The following is an 18,673-nucleotide window of genomic DNA, read 5'->3' as shown; positions in this document are numbered from 1 at the left end:
CGCACCCTTTAGTCCCGATTCGTGTCTCAAACCGGGACTAGTGAACCCAGGACTAATGCCTTAGCCGCATGAACCGGGACCAATGCTCATATTAGCCCCGATTTGTGACTGAACCGGGACTAATGTGAATATTGCCCTGTGACCAAAGCCCTGTTTTTTACTAGTGATAACTAGTGGACGAATACATGGGGTCTAGCTGACGATTCCCGAAAACATGCCAAAGAAAGCCGTGAATATGTCTTATTCGTAATCCATATGAATGGTCAATGGGCATCAGGTTCGAGCCCTTCTCTCCCACCCCTTTGAAGGTAAGAATTCCAACTAGCACGGTCTGTGAGCATGATCGTCACTGTAGGGAAGATTGCAAGGAACCTTCATTCGAGCTTCTCCAATCGTTCATCGCAATGAAGAAGTGTACAGAAGACACTGAAGATGGGTTATCGTCCTTTCCCATCACTGATGACGAGACTTGAGATGAGGCAAGCGATGTAGGTGCCACAACGTCTGATCCGACACATTGGCTATGATAGAAGGGGGCGGGGAGTTTTTCTTTTCTCTTTTTTTCTTTTCTCAGAAATGTTTTTATGGGAGGAAACTCTGGGTACTTTTTTTCTTTGAGAAACACCTATAACTTTATCCATACTCATAACAATTACATGTGGACTGATTTGAAACTAAGATAAAAAAAACAAAGTAACTCCTATAACTAAGAATTTACAATGAATTCCCTTGAAAACTCCTTCGCGGTATCAATCTCTACTTCAAGAAGTACTTCAAAGACTTCGATGAAGAGACTGCAATTGAACCGTTGTCACTTTCTCACCCGCACGCGTTACCAGTAATGGTTTTTGAACTCGGGGGTTACTGTATTTGACTAGGAGAATTGGGCTAAAGTTGCTAGACAGGCTAGCCCAAAGAAGCTTCGCACAGCCCGACATTTTGATGGGCCACTAAGGCCCACACACTACACAGCCAACCGCTTCCCTCCCCAGTCCCCATTCCACGGTCCACGCCGCCGTCCACCACCACCGAGCGCAATGGCCAAGACCAGGTCGGCGGCGACGCCCCGCCCCTCCGCCTACGGCACCTCCACCGCTACCGCCAGGATCTCCTTCCGCTCCCGCAAGATCGTCAAGACGCCACCAGGCAAAGCCAAACCCCTCGCCGTAGCCACTGTGCCGCCACCGGCGCCGCCCACTCCGGTGCTGCCCGCGCTGTCCGCCCCGGGCGAGCTCGCGGCGGCGCTGCGCCACCTCGCGGCCGCCGACCCGCTCCTCTCCGAGGTCATCGCCTCCACCGACGCGCCCGCCTTCACATCCTCCCCCTCCCTCCCCGCCTTCCACTCCCTCGCGCGCTCCATCCTCTACCAGCAGCTCGCCACCTCCGCCGCCGCCGCCATCTACGCCCGCTTCCTCGCGCTCCTCCCCTCCGCCGCCGACGGCGCGGTGAGCCCCGCCGCCGTGCTCGCCCTCGCCGCCGCCGACCTGCGCGCCATCGGCGTCTCCGGCCGCAAGGCCGCCTACCTCCACGACCTGGCCGCCAGGTTCGAGGCCGGGGACCTCTCCGAGTCCTCCGTCGCCGCCATGGGCGAGGACGCGCTCCTCGCCCAGCTCACCAGGGTGAAGGGCATCGGCGAGTGGACTGTCCACATGTTCATGATCTTCTCGCTGCACCGCCCCGATGTGCTGCCGTCCGGCGACCTTGGCGTGCGCAAGGGCGTGCAGGAGCTGTACAAGCTCAAGGCGCTGCCCAAGCCGGAGGAGATGGCCGCATTGTGCGAGCGCTGGCGCCCGTACCGGTCGGTCGGCGCCTGGTACATGTGGCGTCTCCTCGAGAGCAAGGGCGCCGCGGTGAAGAAGGCGAAGAAGGGCAATGCGAGCTCCTAGCTAGGTATGTGTCATCTGTGGGTGATGCTAGTATGTATTTGTTGTACTCAAGCTGTTAACTTTAGTAGATGGCAATGTGGCAGATGGTGCCTGGATTAATGAAGCATCATCGTGTGACATTGTGACTTGTGTGTCTTGCCTTGTTATCTTGATGGTTGTATCTTGGTGTACTTGTCCTGCCTTGTTATCAATAAAATTTAGTTTCATCCTGTTCTGATACTTGTAGAGAAGAGGGGAATTTTTATGGCTGGAAATGATATGGAATTGCCGTATGTCCATGTCTGTGCACTGTAATCTTGTATCATTGTTCAGCCTTGACTTGATATATATACAGCCTGTTGACACTTCCAATTTCTGGAATGATACTCGTTAAACTTCTTTTTTGACAGAATCATGATCGTATCTTAGCCAATCTGCAGGACTGTTCTTGATTCTACCGTAATACCGCCCTAGATTCTACGATGCTTAACAGCGAATATTGGTGGGCTCAGATGTCGATTATTCTGGCATTAGGTTCTTCCTGTGGTTCTTGAACAAAGTTTAGTGACCTCTCTTTTAGGAAGGTAGTGGTGACAAGGATTCTGTGTGCTTTTTGGACCTGTGGAGTCCAAATTGAACATGGTGGCCAGCTAAACCAGATCTTGGGGGCGACAAAATGCTACAGGTACGACTTCTTACAAATACCACAAATACATGAGTTTACATGATGGTTTAGTTGACGACTTGGTTTGAGGGGATAATGAACAACATGCAGTTCATGAATCTAGATGATAATCTACAGCAACATAGAGACTTAACCTTGGACATAACCTAATAAATACTTTGTACACACAATATACAACTCCTTTTCTTCCTGCTATTCTAATCAATGCTGAATTGCCTTGCACACCCCTATAGCATCAGTCCATTCTTAAGAGATCTAGTTTGTACAACTTTGTTCACTGTCCACTGGAGTTTACACTGCTTCATCCTGAAAACATGAAGACACCTGCGCTGTAAGCTTATCTGAACTCTGAACACAAATGCAGATACTCAAATAGTGTGGAGGCTTGTTCTTTCTTTCTTCTTTTTTGTTCTATGTAGTCATGAGGATAGGTGAATGTGTGTGTAGATAGTGTGGAGTTGCACAAAATGTAGCAAAAATCTGTAGTAAGATAGTCCTGTATCTAAGGCGTACTTATGTTGATCTCACTGCAAACTGAAAGCACATGGAGATAAAGACTGCAAGATCCATCCAAGTTTTTGTTTTAGAAGTAGGGAGATTTTTCTGATAGTGTAGCTAGGATTAAACCACCGATGGATTGGACCACAATCCTTTGGCTAAGTGCCAAAGGATGGCTGCAATTAAGAAGTTTGGCTCATAGAGTTCATGGTGTCAGTCATCATGTATGCATGGTGGTAAACCTCTAAAGAAAAATGAAAATACATGAATACCCCTGCATGCTGTGCCTTGAGTTAAAACATCTATGGTAACGACACGGTCCCACCAAGTAGACAAATAAAGCAGTAATTGGTATGCTTACGCTCAACTGAAACTTGCTACTAGAAGCAGAGCATCTAATGTCTGTGCAGTTTTTGGTTGAGAATTATACCTTTTAGGTCCAGAAGCCCTGGGTCTTGTACTTGGGGAAGGGGATGCGTCCGTGCTCGATGTTCTTGACGTCGTCAACGAGGAACTGGAAGTGGCGGCGCACCTCCTCGGCGGACTTGGTGCCCCCCATGGCGCTGGCCACCTTCTCCCAGAGGTTGGGGGCTCCCACGCCGTAGTAGGCGAGTGCCTCCTCAAACATCTTGTTCTCCTTCTTGCTCCACTCTGACTTCGAGCTCGGTGAGGACATCCTTGGAGCAGGTAAAGCTTCCCTTGTGGGATTCTACTGAGCTAATGCTTTCTGTATCTAGTATGTTGGCTCCTGGAAGTCCTTTGCTCTTGGAGAAGCTCTGGTGGTTTTGTTGTTGTCTCTACTGCAAGGGCTGCTATTTATAGGCCCTGGGGGTGTTTCATGTCTCTCTCTGTGGGTTTAAACTTAGAAGGTGGCTTGGGAGATGTCAACAAGGTTCCCTCAGGTTTTTTGAGTTAAAGACATAGAAAGCCCGTGTTGTGCGTGATGAAAAATTTAAGTGGCATCACTTCACTGACAGCCTCCTTAAGTAATTAAGCTTTTTTGGCCCAGATGCACATGAGGGCATTCCCGACGCATGACGTCTGGATTTGTATCCAACATTATACACATCATCTGGATATTATAGCTATAGAAACTGGATGTGTGCGCCCTCTCAGGCCATTGCTTCCAGCTAAGTAAAAACTGCCAGCTAGATGGCCTTTGCTCCAAGTAGAGACCTGTGAAGCCTTTGGTGCTTGCTCACATGTCTCTCACTATGTTTGCCGTGTTCAACTTTTAACTTCTCCACCAAGTTTGAAAAAAAACTTTTTAACTTCTCCACCATGGCATCGCCGCATGGGTATGATTGCAGCTTTGTTGTCAGCAATTTTTGGCGTCGAATTTTTTGTTCCGTAACTAAATCCCTCATGGAAATCATGCGTCAATTGATATATTTCCTTTTTGGTATTCAGTTTTGAAATATCTGACCATGTGTGCTTGCTACCTGGTTCCAAATTTAACATTTTGACACAGATTGCAAGCTGCTGTAGCAATTAGGCAGCGTGGATCGATGCATGCCACCTGCGTGCTCTGCTCACCAACGGAAGCATCCATCTCTGGATGCATGGCGATGCCTCCCTCGGCCGTGTGTGATGCTAACATGGATCGGCAGAGTGCTCATCGTAAGGCATGCGTCTCAGCCAATAGGCTGCAAGGCGCCCGCGGGAGCAGGGGATACGTGGTATTGATGGACAGGTGCGCATACCCAAAAACCTCTGATCTCGATGCTCATTTCCAGCATTTTCCTGAAACCCCTCTAATCCAATGCTACATACCAAGTGTGCACCCTCAGATGCTATCCGAGTCAATTACAAATTCATCTAAAAAAGTAGTACTATACATATCTCCGCTGACTGCGGTTTTGGGTATCCTCTCTAAAGATTGTAATATTTCCTCTAATAGATGAAACTCATGTTCAATTGTAAAAAAAAGACTTTCAAAGCATGAAGCATGCCTCTGCATCTTTCATTCCATCGCCATCGATGATAGAGAAGTCCGGGGGGTTGCCCTCGTTCAAAAACGAATTTTGCTTGTCCATGCATTAGTGTAGGGAGCACCATGATTGATTCATCCATTTGGGAGAGAAAGAGATGCAGGGATGTGGGCTAAGAACCTCCATTCTTTACATGTCGTGTGATCTCCGCCACCCGGTCGACAAACAGATCCCAAAGAGACGATGAACACCCCTGGCGGGCTCCGGGGACCGAAGGAATATATCTATCATCTTTTCCATTTCCAGTGGCGTTGGAAAGGGAATTGACAGAATGCCATCCAGCTGCTCCTTGCTTGCTGCATGCTCATGGAGTCCTGGGGTTTGCATCGGATGCACTGAACAGGGGGCGGCGGGCGCAACTTGCTTTTGATTCTTGGGGCGTGTGGACCGGTCCATCCATCCACCGGAGATCTATCCCCCGGAATCATATCTGCGTAAAACCCATAGCAAAGATGCTGGATTCCCCATCATATTTCGAACAATCGGAGCAAAGCTTTTGAGGAAGATGCTAGCTCATGTAAACTAGACTCATTGCATGTATTTCTGCGAGCATTTTCCTTTAAATTTCTATTCTCATACGGGACAAATTTTGTCAGTTCAGTATTGTAACACGTTCATGCATGGGTTAACTTCCAAATAATGGAATCACAGTAGGTATGCATATATACATAGACGACATATTCCTATAATTTTCAACATGATGGTATCTGATATAACCGGTGTTACATTTCAAGTAATGCTGTAATATCTGATTAATAAATCATCAAGCAACCAATGGAGCCAACACCTTTGTTTGGAATGCAAGTGTTGCTTACTGGCGGGCTAGGCTAGTTTGACCACAGTGTTGTCTCTCTCGAATGAAAAGGCAGATAGGTAGATAAAAGGAGAGGGCGCATCTCACTTTGTGCAAAATACGTTATCTTGCACACAAGAAGTAACTTTCTATCTACATGTATGTGTTTTTATTCTTGGAGAAAATTCATTCATGTGATGTTGAGGCTTGGGAATAGCCAGCCTGAATTTATACGAACGGTCAACTTGCCTCTGTCCATAACTTGATCCTTGTCTAGTACTACAAGCATCATCTTTTTCACAAAGTATATTAAGCTAAGGTAAGCAGAGTAAAGTGGGAATGCTTTTGGGCTCTGTCTGAACCATCATTAGTCGGTACTCCCTCTGTAAACAAATATAAGACGTTTTAGGTCACTACTTTAGTGATCTTAAACGTCTTGTATTTGTTTACAGAGGGAGTATATGGTATCTTGTTTGCCAGCTGCTTGAATGACTGATCCCTATCTGTCGTTGCCAAGTAGCCTGGATTGGATTCCACACTGTGGCCATCACTGCATCGTCGGCTAGCCAGATTCCAAATCTTTGAGCCTAAAGCTCTAGGATCCGGATTCTCTTCCCCGGTCAAGTTGCTGGAGGAGATTGGGAATCGGAATCCAGTCCAGGGCGATCTATCTCTTTGGCTGGCGTTTTAATGCTGGGGATTCAAAGTGAGCATTCTTTTTCCCTGAAAAGGAAGTAGTGACCTCCCGGCTTTCTCCTCTTCACATGGTACATGTGGTGCCTCCTAGGGAGCAAGGGCACCGCGGCGAAGAAGGTGAAGAATGGCAATGCGAGCTCATAGCTAGGTACGTGTCATTTATGTGTGATGGTGATGCTTGTATGTATTTGTTGTACTCAAGCTGTTAAATTTAGATGTCAATGTGGCAGATGCTACCTGGATTAGTGAAGTGTCATTTTGTGACATTGTGACTTGTGTGTCTATGTGCACATTATGGTTGCTAACAAGGTTGTGTCTTGTTGTACTTGTCCTGTCTTGTAATCAATAAAATTTAGTTTCATCCTGTTCTGATACTTTTAGAGAAAGGGAAATTTTTGTGGTTGGAAACATGGAATCGCCATATGTCCATGTCCGTGCACTGTAATCTTCTATCATTGTTCAGCCTTGACTTGATATACACAGCCTATTGAATTTGATTATACTCTACTTCCAATTTCTGGAATGATACTCTTTATTCTTTTCTGACGGAATCATGATCGTATCTTAGCCAATCTGCACGACTGTTCTTGATTCTACCGTGATACCACCCTCGATTAAATGATGCTTAACAGAGAATTATTGGTGGGATCAGATGTAGATTATTCTGGCATTAGGTTCTTCTGGTTCTTGAACAAAGTTTAGTGACTTCTCTTTTGGGAAGGTAGTGGTGACATGGATTCTGTGTGCTTTCTGAACCTTTGTAGTCCAAACTGAACATTGTGGCCAGCTAAACCAGATTTTGGAGGCGACAAAATGCCACAGATACAACTTTTTACAAATAACACTAATACATGAGTTTACATGACAGCTTGCTTGACGACTTTATTTGAAGGGATAATGAACAACACACGGATCATGAATGTAGACGAGAATCTACAACAACATATAGACAGACTTGACCTTGGACATGACCTAACAATACTTTGTACACACAATAGACAATACTCATTTCCTTCCTGTTATTCTAACAAAATGCTGGTTTCCCTTGCTTCCTCCTAGAACAATAGTCCATTCTCACTTCTTAGAGATCTAGTTTGTACACCTTTGTTCACTGCCCACTGGAGCTTACACTGCTTCATCCTGAAAAGTTGAGAAAACACTTGCACTGTAAGCTTATCTGCTCTGAACACAAATACAGATACTCAAATATAAGAGGCTTGTTCTTTCCTGTTTATTCTATTTAGGCATGAGGTTGGGTCTTTCAGAATGGAATGGGTGTATAGACAGTGTGGAGCTGCACTTTGAATGGATCTTGCAGTCTTTCTCCCCTTGTACTTTCAGCTTGCAAGGCTATTTCTGTTATAGATTTCTGCTAGATCTTGTGCAAAAATCTATAATAGAAATAGCCTTGCAAGCTGAAAGTACAAGGGGAGAAAGACTGCAAGATCCATTCAAGTTTTTGTTTTGGAAGCAAGGAAATTGTCTTATCTTCTATCTTCTATATCTAAATAGCTAGCCCCACTAACATATTTCTCTCAACATGCAAGCATGCCACCTCATCATTCAACATGCATAGGAAAGGCCCACCTCAACATGCAACTATGCATATTAAAAATCCACTTCAACATGCAAACATGCATGCATGTAAAATTTCATTCTATTATGGTATTAAATTTAATTCTTATATAATTTTAAAAACTATTATTTCAAATATTCATGTTCCATATAACCAAAATCTTGCAAATATTCCGGCAACTACGTGCGGGGCATCATCTAGTTGTTCTAAGATTAAACCACCAATAAATTGGGCCAGGGTGGCTTTAATTAAGCAGTTTTGGCTCATAGCTGGACAGTTAGTTCATGGTGCCAGTTGTCATGCATGCTTGGTGGTAAGTAACTTCTAAAGAAAAAGAAAAAATACTTTAATACAGTAGTAACTGCTATGCTTATGATGCCACAAAAAAACTGCTATGCTTATGCTCCAACTGAAAACTTGTTAGAAGCAATGCATCCTATCTCTGTTGAGAATTATACCTTTCAGGTCCAGAATCCTTGGGTCTTGTACTTGGGGAAGGGGATGCGGCCGTACTCGATGTTGTTGACGTCATCGATGAGGATCTGGAAGTGGCGGCGCACCTCCTCGGCGGACTTGGTGCCCCCCATGGCGCTGGCTACCTTCTCCCAGAGGTTGGGGGCGCCCTCGCCGTAGTAGGCCAGTGCCTCCTCAAACATCTTGTTCTCCTTCTTGCTCCACTCCGAGTCAGAGCTCGGCGAGGTGCTCCGAGACGATGACCCAGAAGACATCCTTTGGTGGAGGTAAAGCTTCCCCGGTGAGATTCTACTGAGCTAATTGCTAGCTTCTTGTATCTGATGTCTTGGAGAAGCTCTGGTGGTTTGGTTTGGTGTCTCTCTTTGCTGCTGGGGCTGCTATTTATAGGCGCTGGGCGTGTGTCATGTCTCTCTCTGTGGGTTAAAAGGTGGCTGTGGAGAGGACAACAAGGTTCTCGCAGGTCTTTCGAGCTCGGGATCAGACATGGGAAGGAAGCTTGTGGTGTGTGTGATGAAAATTTTAAGTGACAGCCTGTTTGAGTAATTAAGCCTTTTGGGTCCGTCCAGATGCGCATCAGGGCAGGCATTCATCTAGTCTCGATATTTTATAGCTGTAGAAATCAACTCTCGAATTCGTCGTATCTGAATCTGAATACGTGGTTCGGCTTTGTTTCATGCAGTTTGTTCACGGTTCACGAAAAAACATGTTGATTGGATACTTATTTCTTCCGTGTTTTGCTAATGACGGCATGCAGCTTTGTTATTTTTTTATTATTGAATTTTACGTCGCGTAACTAATTTCCTCATGAAAATCACACGTTGATCCCTATATTTTATTTTTGGTATTCACTTTTGAAATACCTGACCACACATATGCTTCTTGGTTCCAGAAACACTTTTACACACGGCACCAGCTGTGGCCATTACGCAGCATGGATGGATGGATGCTGCGTGCTCTGCTCACATCACCAACGGAAGCATGCATGTATCTCTGGACGCATGGCGATATCTCAGCTGTGTGTGTGTGCTGACATGGATCGGCAGAGAGCTCCTTTTAAGGCGTGCACATCGTCCAATAGGCTGCAAGGTGCTCACAGGAGAACAGAGCTGTCAAGGTGTATAACCCAAAAACCTGTCATCTTGATGCTCATTTCCATTAGTTTTCTGAAACCCCTCTCGAATGCTACACAAGCATGTCATGAATGCATCCTAGTAGCCTATCTGAGCTACCCACCATTTCACCTAAAGGTAGTTCTACCATGCCCCAGAAAACTGTGAATTAAAGCATGGATTGAGCATCTCTGAATCTTTATTACATTATCAGTGGTGGAGTATCTTAGGTTTTCATAACAACGATAGAGAAATCGTCTAAAGAAATATTTCTGCATTGTTCAGAGATAGTGTTTTGCTTGTCCATGCATTAGTTTAGGGAGCACCATGATTGATTCATCCATTTGAGAGAGAAAAGGTGGCAGGGATGTGGGCTAAGAGCCTCCATTCTTTACATGCCACGCCATCTCTGCCACCCGGTCGACGAACAGATTCCAAAGAGACGATGAACACCCTCTGGGTCCGGGGACCAAACGAATATATCTATCTCTATATGTGTATCTTTCCATCTCCAATGGCCTTGGAAAGGGAATTGGCAGAATGCAATCCTGCTCCTGGCTCCTTGCTCACGGAGTCCTGGGATTTGCATCGGATGCACTGGACCAGGGCGGCGGGCACAACTTGCTTTGATTCTTGCGGGCGTGTGGACTGGTCCACCATCCGTCCATCGGAGATCTCTCCCACTGGAATCATATCTGTGTCAAAGCCATGGGAAAGATGCAGGATTCCCCGTCATATTTCGCACAATCGGAGCAAAGATTTTCAGGAAAACGCTAAGCTCATGCAAACTAGACTCATTTCATGTATTTCTGCGAGCATTTTCCTTTAGATTTCCGTTCTTATAAGGGACAGGTTTTGTCAGTTCAGTACTGTGAGTCTGTGACACGTTCATGCACGGGTTAACTTCCAAATAATGGCATCGCAGTACGTATGCGTATATACATATATGACATATTCCTATATTATTAAACATGATAGTATTTGATATAATCATTGTTACAATTCGAGTATTGCTGTAGTATCTGATTAATAAATCATCAAGCAAGCAATGTTGGGATTTCTAGCCGTACAGATGAGCCACCACGTTTGTTTGGAACGCAATGTGTTGCTCCCTGGCGGGCGGCTAGTTTGACCACACAGTGTTGTCTCCCTCGACTGAAAAGGCAGATAGGTAGATAAAAGGTGAGGGGGCATCTCATGCTGTGCAGAATACGTTATCTTGTACACAAGAACTTTCTATCTACATGTATGTGTTTTTATTCTTGGACAAAATTCATTCATGTGATGTTGAGGCTTGGGAATAGCCAGTCTGAATTTATATGAACGGTCAACTTGCCTCTCCCCATAACTAGATCCTTGGTTAGTACTACAAACATCATCTCTTTCACAAAGTACATTACTCCCTCCGATCCATATTAATTGCCGCTGATTTAGTACAAAGTTGTACTAAATCAGCGACAATTAATATGGATCAGAGGGAGTATAAAGTAAGCAGAGCAAAGTAGGAATGCTTTTGGGCTCTGTCTGAGCCATCGTTAGTTGGTATATGGTATCTTGTTTGCCAGCTTTGAATGACTGCTCCCTATCTATCGTTGCCAAGTAGCCTGGATTGGATTCCGCCCTGCGGCCGTCACTACATCATCGGCTGGCTAGATTCCAAATCTTTAAGCCCAAGAGCTCTGGGATCTGGATTCTCTCCCTTGGTCAAGTTGCTGGAGGAGATCGGGAATTGGAATCCAGTCCAGGGCGATCTATCTCTCTGGCGGGCGTCATGATGCTGGGGATTCAAAGGAAGCTTTCTTTTCCCCTGAAAAGGAAATGGTGACCGCTTGGCTTTCTCCTCTTCACAAGGTACATGTGGTGCCTCCTGGAAGCAAGGACGCCGCGGCAAAGAAAGTGAAGGGCAATGCGAGCTCATAGCTAGGTACATGTCATCAATGTGTGATGGTGATGCTTATTATGTATTATTGTATTCAAGCTTTTATTAAATTTAGATGAGAATGTGGCAGATGCTGCTTAGATTAGTGAAGTATTTTGGGGAACCTTATGACTTGTGTGTCTATGTGCACATTGTTGTTGCTAATATGGTTGTATCTTGATGTACTTGTCCTGCCTTGTTATCAACAAAATTTAATTTCATCTTGTCCTGATACTTGTAGAGAAGAGGGAAATTTCTGTTGGTGGAAACATATGGAACTCCCGTATGTCCATGTCTGTGCACATTGATCTTATATCATTGTTTCAGCCTTGACTCATATATACAGTCTGCTGAGCTTGATTATACTCTACTTAGTACTCGCAACTTGTTTTTGATGGAATCATGATTGTATCTCAGGCTCTTAACCAATCTGCAGGACTGTTCTTGATTCTACCATAATACCAACCTCTAGTCTGTGTTTTGATTTTCGGTTTGTGTTTTTTTTCGTCCTTGGCCGAAATGGGCGAATTTCAGGAATTTTAAATTTTTCGGCAAAATCTCGGACGAAATTTCAAAATCAAAATTTGAAAATTTGGCCAAAATTTGACCGAAATTCGGCCGAAATTCAAACAAGATTTGAAATAAAACAGGCCATAAATATAGCAGCGCAACAACCATCAGGTTTGATCATGTAAATTTCAGCAAATAAGCTTTAGGAATTAATAAAACTGCATCTGTCCAACATAACAGGCACACATTAGTTATAAAGTGGCCTCCAACATAACCCTTAACAGTCCAACATCAGTTCAACCATCACAGCATAGTTCAGAGTTTAAATAGTCCGGTACAGCCAACAGACTTAAAGTATTACACATAGAAACAACAGCTCCAAAAGACAACTATCAAAGCATGACATTGAAACAGCAGCTCCAAGCTTGCCTACATCCAAAAGCTTCTTGATATCCTTGGTTATTCTTCAAGTGTCATTTCTGGTTTAGAGAAAACAGAGGAAGGGTCAGGATGGAGGTAGTTCTGCATCAGAATTATTTTCTGCCACTTTGTGCATTAAAAATAAAATGGACTAACAGGACAAGTGGCTAGTAGAACAATAGTCAAATTTATGCATGCTCATGAATCAAATAACAAATCTACTACAGCAATATAGTTTTTTATTCACCAAAAAGCTTCAGGAGCAAAGGTTAAATGCCTCCATATACTAGAATGATGAATTCTAGTTTACGGTTTTTACTCCAGCACAACAAAACTCTAAGGATACAAAGAAAGCAACATAGACACAAACAGCCCACTGTTGGCTTGGACTAGCCATTTGTCAATTGTCATACAGAAGGAAAATCCACGATGAAAAATGTGAATCAAAATTCATGCATAAGCTCAAACATATTGCAGGACAAATATAGTGGTTAATATACCTATAAACAGCAGCTCCAAGCTTGCATACATCCAAAAGCTTCTTGATATCCTTAGTTCTTCATGTGGCATTTCTAGTTCATATAGAGAAAACAAAGAAAGGATCAGGATAGATGTAGTTCAACATCAGAATTTTCTTCTTCCACTTTGTGCATAATGAAATAAAATGGACTAACAGGGAGGTGTCTAGTGCAACAATAGTCAAGTGGTAACATTTCAGGACAACATAAATACATTGCTTAACATGACAACGAAGGCTAGGCATGGATAGAAAGTTTATACATCTAAGAAACTAGCAGCTCCAAGTAACTAAAATTTTCTAAGCAATTATCATGAATCATAAAACACTAGAAAGAAGATACTTGCCAGCAGATTTCTAAGCAGCGGGTATAGGCTGTTGACGCCCTTGGTCTTCTTCTTCACAAGCCGTACAGATCTACGGGTCTCCAAATTGCCATCTGTTGGTGGTGCGTCCTTTTCCACTTGAATTTGTGTCTCTTTTTCCACTTGCATTTGCGCCTCTTGCTGATCATGCATGGATGGAGCATCTTCCCCATCCTCACTCACCCCATCATTATCCTCACTCTCACTATCAACAAATACTTTCTCTTCAAAATCAATGACAAAAGAACAGCGGTCAGTTATGAAGAGTAGGTCACTAGGGAAGAAACCCTTGCTTACTTGGGTGTCCTCATATGAATGATAAACAAAACCAGTACAGCTTAATGCTCTAGTTTAGATACTAAGGAATAAGTAATTTAAATACAACCCGATGCTCTAGTTTGCCAAAAAGACAAGTCAAAAACTATAATCTATTCTTGAGAAAGATACTGCGAAGCTTAGTTCTAGAACCATCACTTAATGGTACCGCTGAACATTGAAATTAACCATCAGTCAACATCTACTTAGTTAAATACACAACATAACTGAATTTTTATTGGACGTACTGTAGATCTAAATAAATTATCAATGCAAACATGAGATGCTTCTGCAAACATCCAAGCCCGTGGTTGGAGGTGATGAAAAAAACTTTAATATTGCACACAAGCATCATCTCAACAGCTCAAAAACAAGCACACAACCCAGATCTACGGAACGATTATATATTTTAGGATGTTCAGAATAACGTTTGTAACCCACTTTTTGGTTGGACCAAAATAAATATTACCAGATCGTGAGCATCCTTAGTGAATACCAGATGCATGTGTGTTTCAGATTCAGATTATATACCAAACCAAAACATTGTGAGACTCCTTGGTGACTACCGGATGCATGTATATTTCAGATTAATAATCTCACTGCTGTACGTTCAACTCATCAAGACTCACTTTTTCTTAACCCCGTATGATATATGCATTTGCCGAGCCATTTACCAGGGACCTCTCCTAAATCTAAAGCAACACAAGCGGACACAGATTATAACCAAGAAACAAAGCAACATCGATCTGAAATTGCTCAAGAACTGAAACTGCATACACGTACTTGGACGAGACAAATTGCTGAAGACTGAAACTGCATACACGTACTGAAACTGCATCAAGAACATTTGTACCTTTCCAGTCAAGCGGACGCCCTCCATGCTGCTGCCGCTGCCCCGTGCTACCGCCTCCGTTGAACTGGTCGGCTCGCGCTCCATCAGCTCCGTTGCCGCAGCCGCCGAGCACCACGCTGCAGTCTTGGAGAAGGGCCGCAACCGCCGAGCTCCGTTGCCACAGTCTTGGACAGGAAGTGGATGGGGTGGAGGCGAGGAGATGTGGAGGAGGGCCGGAGAAGTGAGCGCTTTGGCCGGAGATGTGGAGGAGGGCGAGGAGATGTGGCCTGTGCGCAGCGGCGGCGCCGCACACAGGAGGAGGGACAGGAAACGAGCGATTCTAGGGTTGGCTGTTTCGTTTTCGTGGTTTTGTCTCAGCTGGAAGGCTCTGGAAGCTGGGCCGGTCAAAAAAAATTCAAACTGGGCCAAATTATTCGGCCGATAGGCCCATATATCGGGCCCTAGCGAGATGGCCGAAATTCGGCCGAAATTCGTTTTTTTCGGCCGAAAATCAAAACGCAGCCTCTAGTCGAGGATGCTTAACAGCGAATATTGGTGGGCTCAGATGTAGATTATTCTGGCATTAGGTTCTTCCTCTGGTTCTTGAACAAAGTTTAGTGGCTTCTCTTTTAGGAAGGTAGTGGTGACAAGGATTCTGTGTGCTTTCTGAACCTGTGGAGTCCAAACTGAACATGGTGGCCAGCTAAACCAGATATTGTAGGCGACAAAATGCTACAGGTACGACTTCTTACAAATAACATGAATACATGATTTTTTTTCATAAATACATGAATTTACATGACAGTTTACTTGACCACTAGTGTTCGAGGGGATATTGAACGACACACAGTTCATGAATGTAGACGAGAATCTACAACAACATAGACAGACTTAAACTTGGACATAACCTAATCATACTTTGTACACACAATCGCAATACCACTTTCCTTCCTGTTATTCTAACCAAATGCTGGATCGCTTTGCTTCCCCCTAGAACAACAGTCCATTCTTACTTCTTAGAGATCTAGTTTGTACAACTTTGTTCACTGTCCACTGGAGCTCTTACACTGCTTGGTCCTGGAAAGTTGATAAAGCATTTTCACTGTAAGCTTATCTGAACTGTAAACACAAATACTTAAATAGAAGAGACTTGTTCTTTCTTTCTTTTGTTTTGTTCTATGTAGGCATGAGGTTAGGAAGATGCATCCAAGCTTTTGTTTTGGATAGTAGGGAAATTGTCTAATTGTGCTAAGATTAAACACCGATAAATTTGGCCAGGGTGGCTGCAATTAAGTAGTTTGGCTCATAGAGAGTTGATGGTGCCGGTCGTCATGCATGCATGATGGGAAGTTACCTCTGAAGAAAAACAAAAGTACATAAATACCCCTGCAGGCTGTGCCTTTTGAGTTAAAAAACATCTATTATGCTAATGACAGTCATGCGTAGAATACTTTTCCCAGGAAGTAGACAAATACAGCAGTAACTGCTATGCTTAATTATGCTCAACTGAAAACTTGTTAGAAGCAAAGCATCCTATGTCTGTTGAGAATTATACCTCTTACTACTAGGTCCAGAATCCTTGGGTCTTGTACTTGGGGAAGGGGATGCGACCGTGCTCGATGCTGTTGACGTCGTCGACGAGGAACTGGAAGTGGCGGCGCACCTCCTCGGTGGACTTGGTGCCCCCCATGGCGCTGGCCACCTTCTCGCAAAGGTTGGGGGCGCCCACACCGTAGTAGGCCAGCGCCTCCTCGAACATCTTGTTCTCCTTCTTGCTCCACTCCGAGTTTGAGCTCGGCGAGTTGCTCCAAGACGACGACCCAGAAGACATCTTCAGGTGAGATCTGATGCTCTACTCAAACTAACGCTGGCTTTCTTGTGTCTGGTGTGCTGGGGTGGGGGCTCCTGGAAGTCCTTTGCTCTTGGACACTGAACACAAATACTCAAATACTCCCTCCGTTCCGAATTACTTGTCTTAGATTTGTCTAGATACGGAGGTATCTAGCACTAAAATAAGTCTAGATACATCCGTATCTAGACAAATCCAAGACAAGTAATTCGGAACGGAGGGAGTAGAAGCTAAGAAGCTCTGGTGGTGTGGTTTTGTTTGGTGTCTTTCTGAACTCTGAACACAAATACTCAAATCTGAACACAAATACTCAAATCTGAACACTGAACACTGAACACAAATACTCAAATAGAAGCTCTGGTGGTGTGGTTTTGTTTGGTGTCTTTCTTTGCTGCTGGGGCTGGTATTTATAGACCCTGGGGGTGTCCGAAAATATATAATAGAGCACCTGCACCAGGCCATCTCTATCTAGCCATCCATTTCCCGCATTGCGATTCGTACAAGTACATTTCTCTTTTTTGTTTCTCCCACACAGAAAATATCTTGAAGTTCAAACCTATGCAGCGTGGCAAAGCTTTCTAAGTAAAATCTAGGATAAATCTTTCAGATTTTTTGGCCGAACATAAATATACAAAATACGTTTGTTTGATTAAAAAATCATATTTTTAGTATTTATGTCGGACAAACAAAATCTGAAAGATTTATCCTAGATTCTACTTAGAAAGCTTTACCATGCTGCATAGGTTTGAACTTCAAGATATGTCGTATATGAGAGAAACAAAAAAGAGAAAATTTCATATAGAAAGTTAGTTGTATCGCACGGATCTTAAAGCGATATTGGAGGGCTAGGATAGCAGAGCTGGGGTGCAGGTGCTCTAAAAATCCACGTCCGAGATGTCTCTTTCTGTGGGTTAAAAGGTGGCTGAGGAGAGGATAACAAGGTGGTTCTCGCAGGTTTTCTGAGCTAGAGACATAGAAAGCCTGTGTTTGTGCTGTGTGTGATGAAAAATTTACCTGACATCAGTTCACTGACAGCCACCCTAAGTAATTACTTTTTGGGCCCAGATGCGCATGAGGGCATTCCCAACGCATGGCGTCTGGAGTTGTATCCAACATTATACACATCTTCTAAATATCATAGCTGTAGAAACTGGATGCATCCGCCTTCTCAGGCCATTGCTTCCAGCTTATAAAAATTACCAGCTAGCTAGTCTATGCTCCAAGTAGAAACCTGTGAAGCCTTTGGTGCTTTGCACGATGGCAGCTTTGATGCTAGCAATTTTCAGCGTCGAATTTTCCGTTCCGTAACTAAATCCCTCGTGAAAATCATGCGTCGATCGCTGTATTTCCTTTTTGGTATTCAGTTTTGAAATACCTGACCATGTTTACTTGCTACGTACGTGGTTCCAAATTTGACATTTTCACACAGAGTGCGAGCTGCTGTAGCAACTAAGCAGCGTGGATCGATGCATGCCGCCTGCACCAACAGAAGCATCTCATCTCTGGATGCATGGTGACGTCTCGGCCGTGTGTGATCCTGACATGGGTTGACAGAGAGCTCTTCATAAGGCGTGCGTATCAGCCAATAGGCTGCAAGGCGCCCACGAGAGGAAGGGGTACGTGCTATTCCTATCCAAAACAGAGATGCACAGGTGCGCACACCCAAAAACTTCTGATCTCGGTGCTCATTTCCATCATTTTTCTGAAACCCCTCTAATCCAATTCTAAGTACCAATCATGCACCCTCGTAGCCTATCCGAGCGAGTTACCACTTACCAATTCATCTAAAAAAATAGTACTATACATATCTCAGGCGACTGCGGTTTTGCATCTCCTCTCTGAAGATTGTAATATTTAATTTCCTCATGTTCAATCGCAAAAGTCATTTTCAATCACAAAAAAAAAAGACTTCCAAAGCACAAAGCATAGTGCAATTGTCTCAGAAAACAAATTATGCATGCCTCTGAATCTTTCAGTCCGTCTCCATCGATGATACACAAGTCCGGGGGGTTGCCCTGGCTCAAAAACGAATTTTGCTTGTCCATGCAATAGTTTAGGGATGTGGGCTAAGAACCTCCATTCTTTACATGTCGCGCGATCTCCGCACCCGGTCGACAAACAGATCCCAAAGAGACGATGAGCACCCTCGGGCTCTGGGGTCCGAAGGAATATATCTATCTTTCCATCTCTAATGGCCTTGGAAAGGGAATTGACAGAATGCCATCCTGCTGCTGCATGCTCACATAGTCCTGGGATTTGC

At 44.2% G+C, this 18,673-nt stretch overlaps 4 protein-coding genes across 4 annotated transcripts; 1 reads left to right on the top strand and 3 right to left on the bottom strand.

Moving 5' to 3' along the window:
- Positions 1–993: 993 nt before the first annotated feature.
- LOC119292525 (probable DNA-3-methyladenine glycosylase 2) lies at positions 994–2,103 on the top strand. The gene has a single exon (XM_037571339.1). It carries the CDS (start codon positions 1,038–1,040, stop codon positions 1,884–1,886), a length of 849 nt encoding a protein of 282 aa, XP_037427236.1. The 5' UTR covers positions 994–1,037; the 3' UTR covers positions 1,887–2,103.
- A 5,246-nt stretch (positions 2,104–7,349) lies between these two features.
- On the bottom strand, positions 7,350–8,912 carry LOC119342725 (protein RADIALIS-like 3). The gene is made up of 2 exons (XM_037614152.1): positions 8,563–8,912; positions 7,350–7,668 (listed from the first exon to the last, which is right to left on the bottom strand). The coding sequence occupies exon 1, from the start codon at positions 8,830–8,832 to the stop codon at positions 8,566–8,568; it is 267 nt and encodes an 88-aa protein (XP_037470049.1). The 5' UTR covers positions 8,833–8,912; the 3' UTR covers positions 7,350–7,668; positions 8,563–8,565.
- A 4,139-nt stretch (positions 8,913–13,051) lies between these two features.
- Positions 13,052–15,419, bottom strand: LOC119356156. Its single transcript, XM_037623077.1, has 3 exons — positions 15,375–15,419; positions 14,586–14,904; positions 13,052–13,641 (listed from the first exon to the last, which is right to left on the bottom strand). Exons 1-3 carry the CDS (start codon positions 15,417–15,419, stop codon positions 13,364–13,366), a joined length of 642 nt encoding a protein of 213 aa, XP_037478974.1. The 3' UTR covers positions 13,052–13,363.
- Positions 15,420–16,128: 709 nt separating this feature from the next.
- LOC119342587 (protein RADIALIS-like 3) lies at positions 16,129–16,484 on the bottom strand. The gene has a single exon (XM_037614107.1). The coding sequence runs from the start codon at positions 16,393–16,395 to the stop codon at positions 16,129–16,131; it is 267 nt and encodes an 88-aa protein (XP_037470004.1). The 5' UTR covers positions 16,396–16,484.
- Positions 16,485–18,673: the final 2,189 nt, after the last annotated feature.

This window comes from Triticum dicoccoides, chromosome 1A, assembly GCF_002162155.2.
Source record: "Triticum dicoccoides isolate Atlit2015 ecotype Zavitan chromosome 1A, WEW_v2.0, whole genome shotgun sequence".
In the NCBI taxonomy this organism is placed as follows: domain Eukaryota; kingdom Viridiplantae; phylum Streptophyta; class Magnoliopsida; order Poales; family Poaceae; genus Triticum; species Triticum dicoccoides.
Note: the sequence above shows the minus strand (reverse complement) of the source record. Positions and strands in the feature narration are given on the sequence as shown.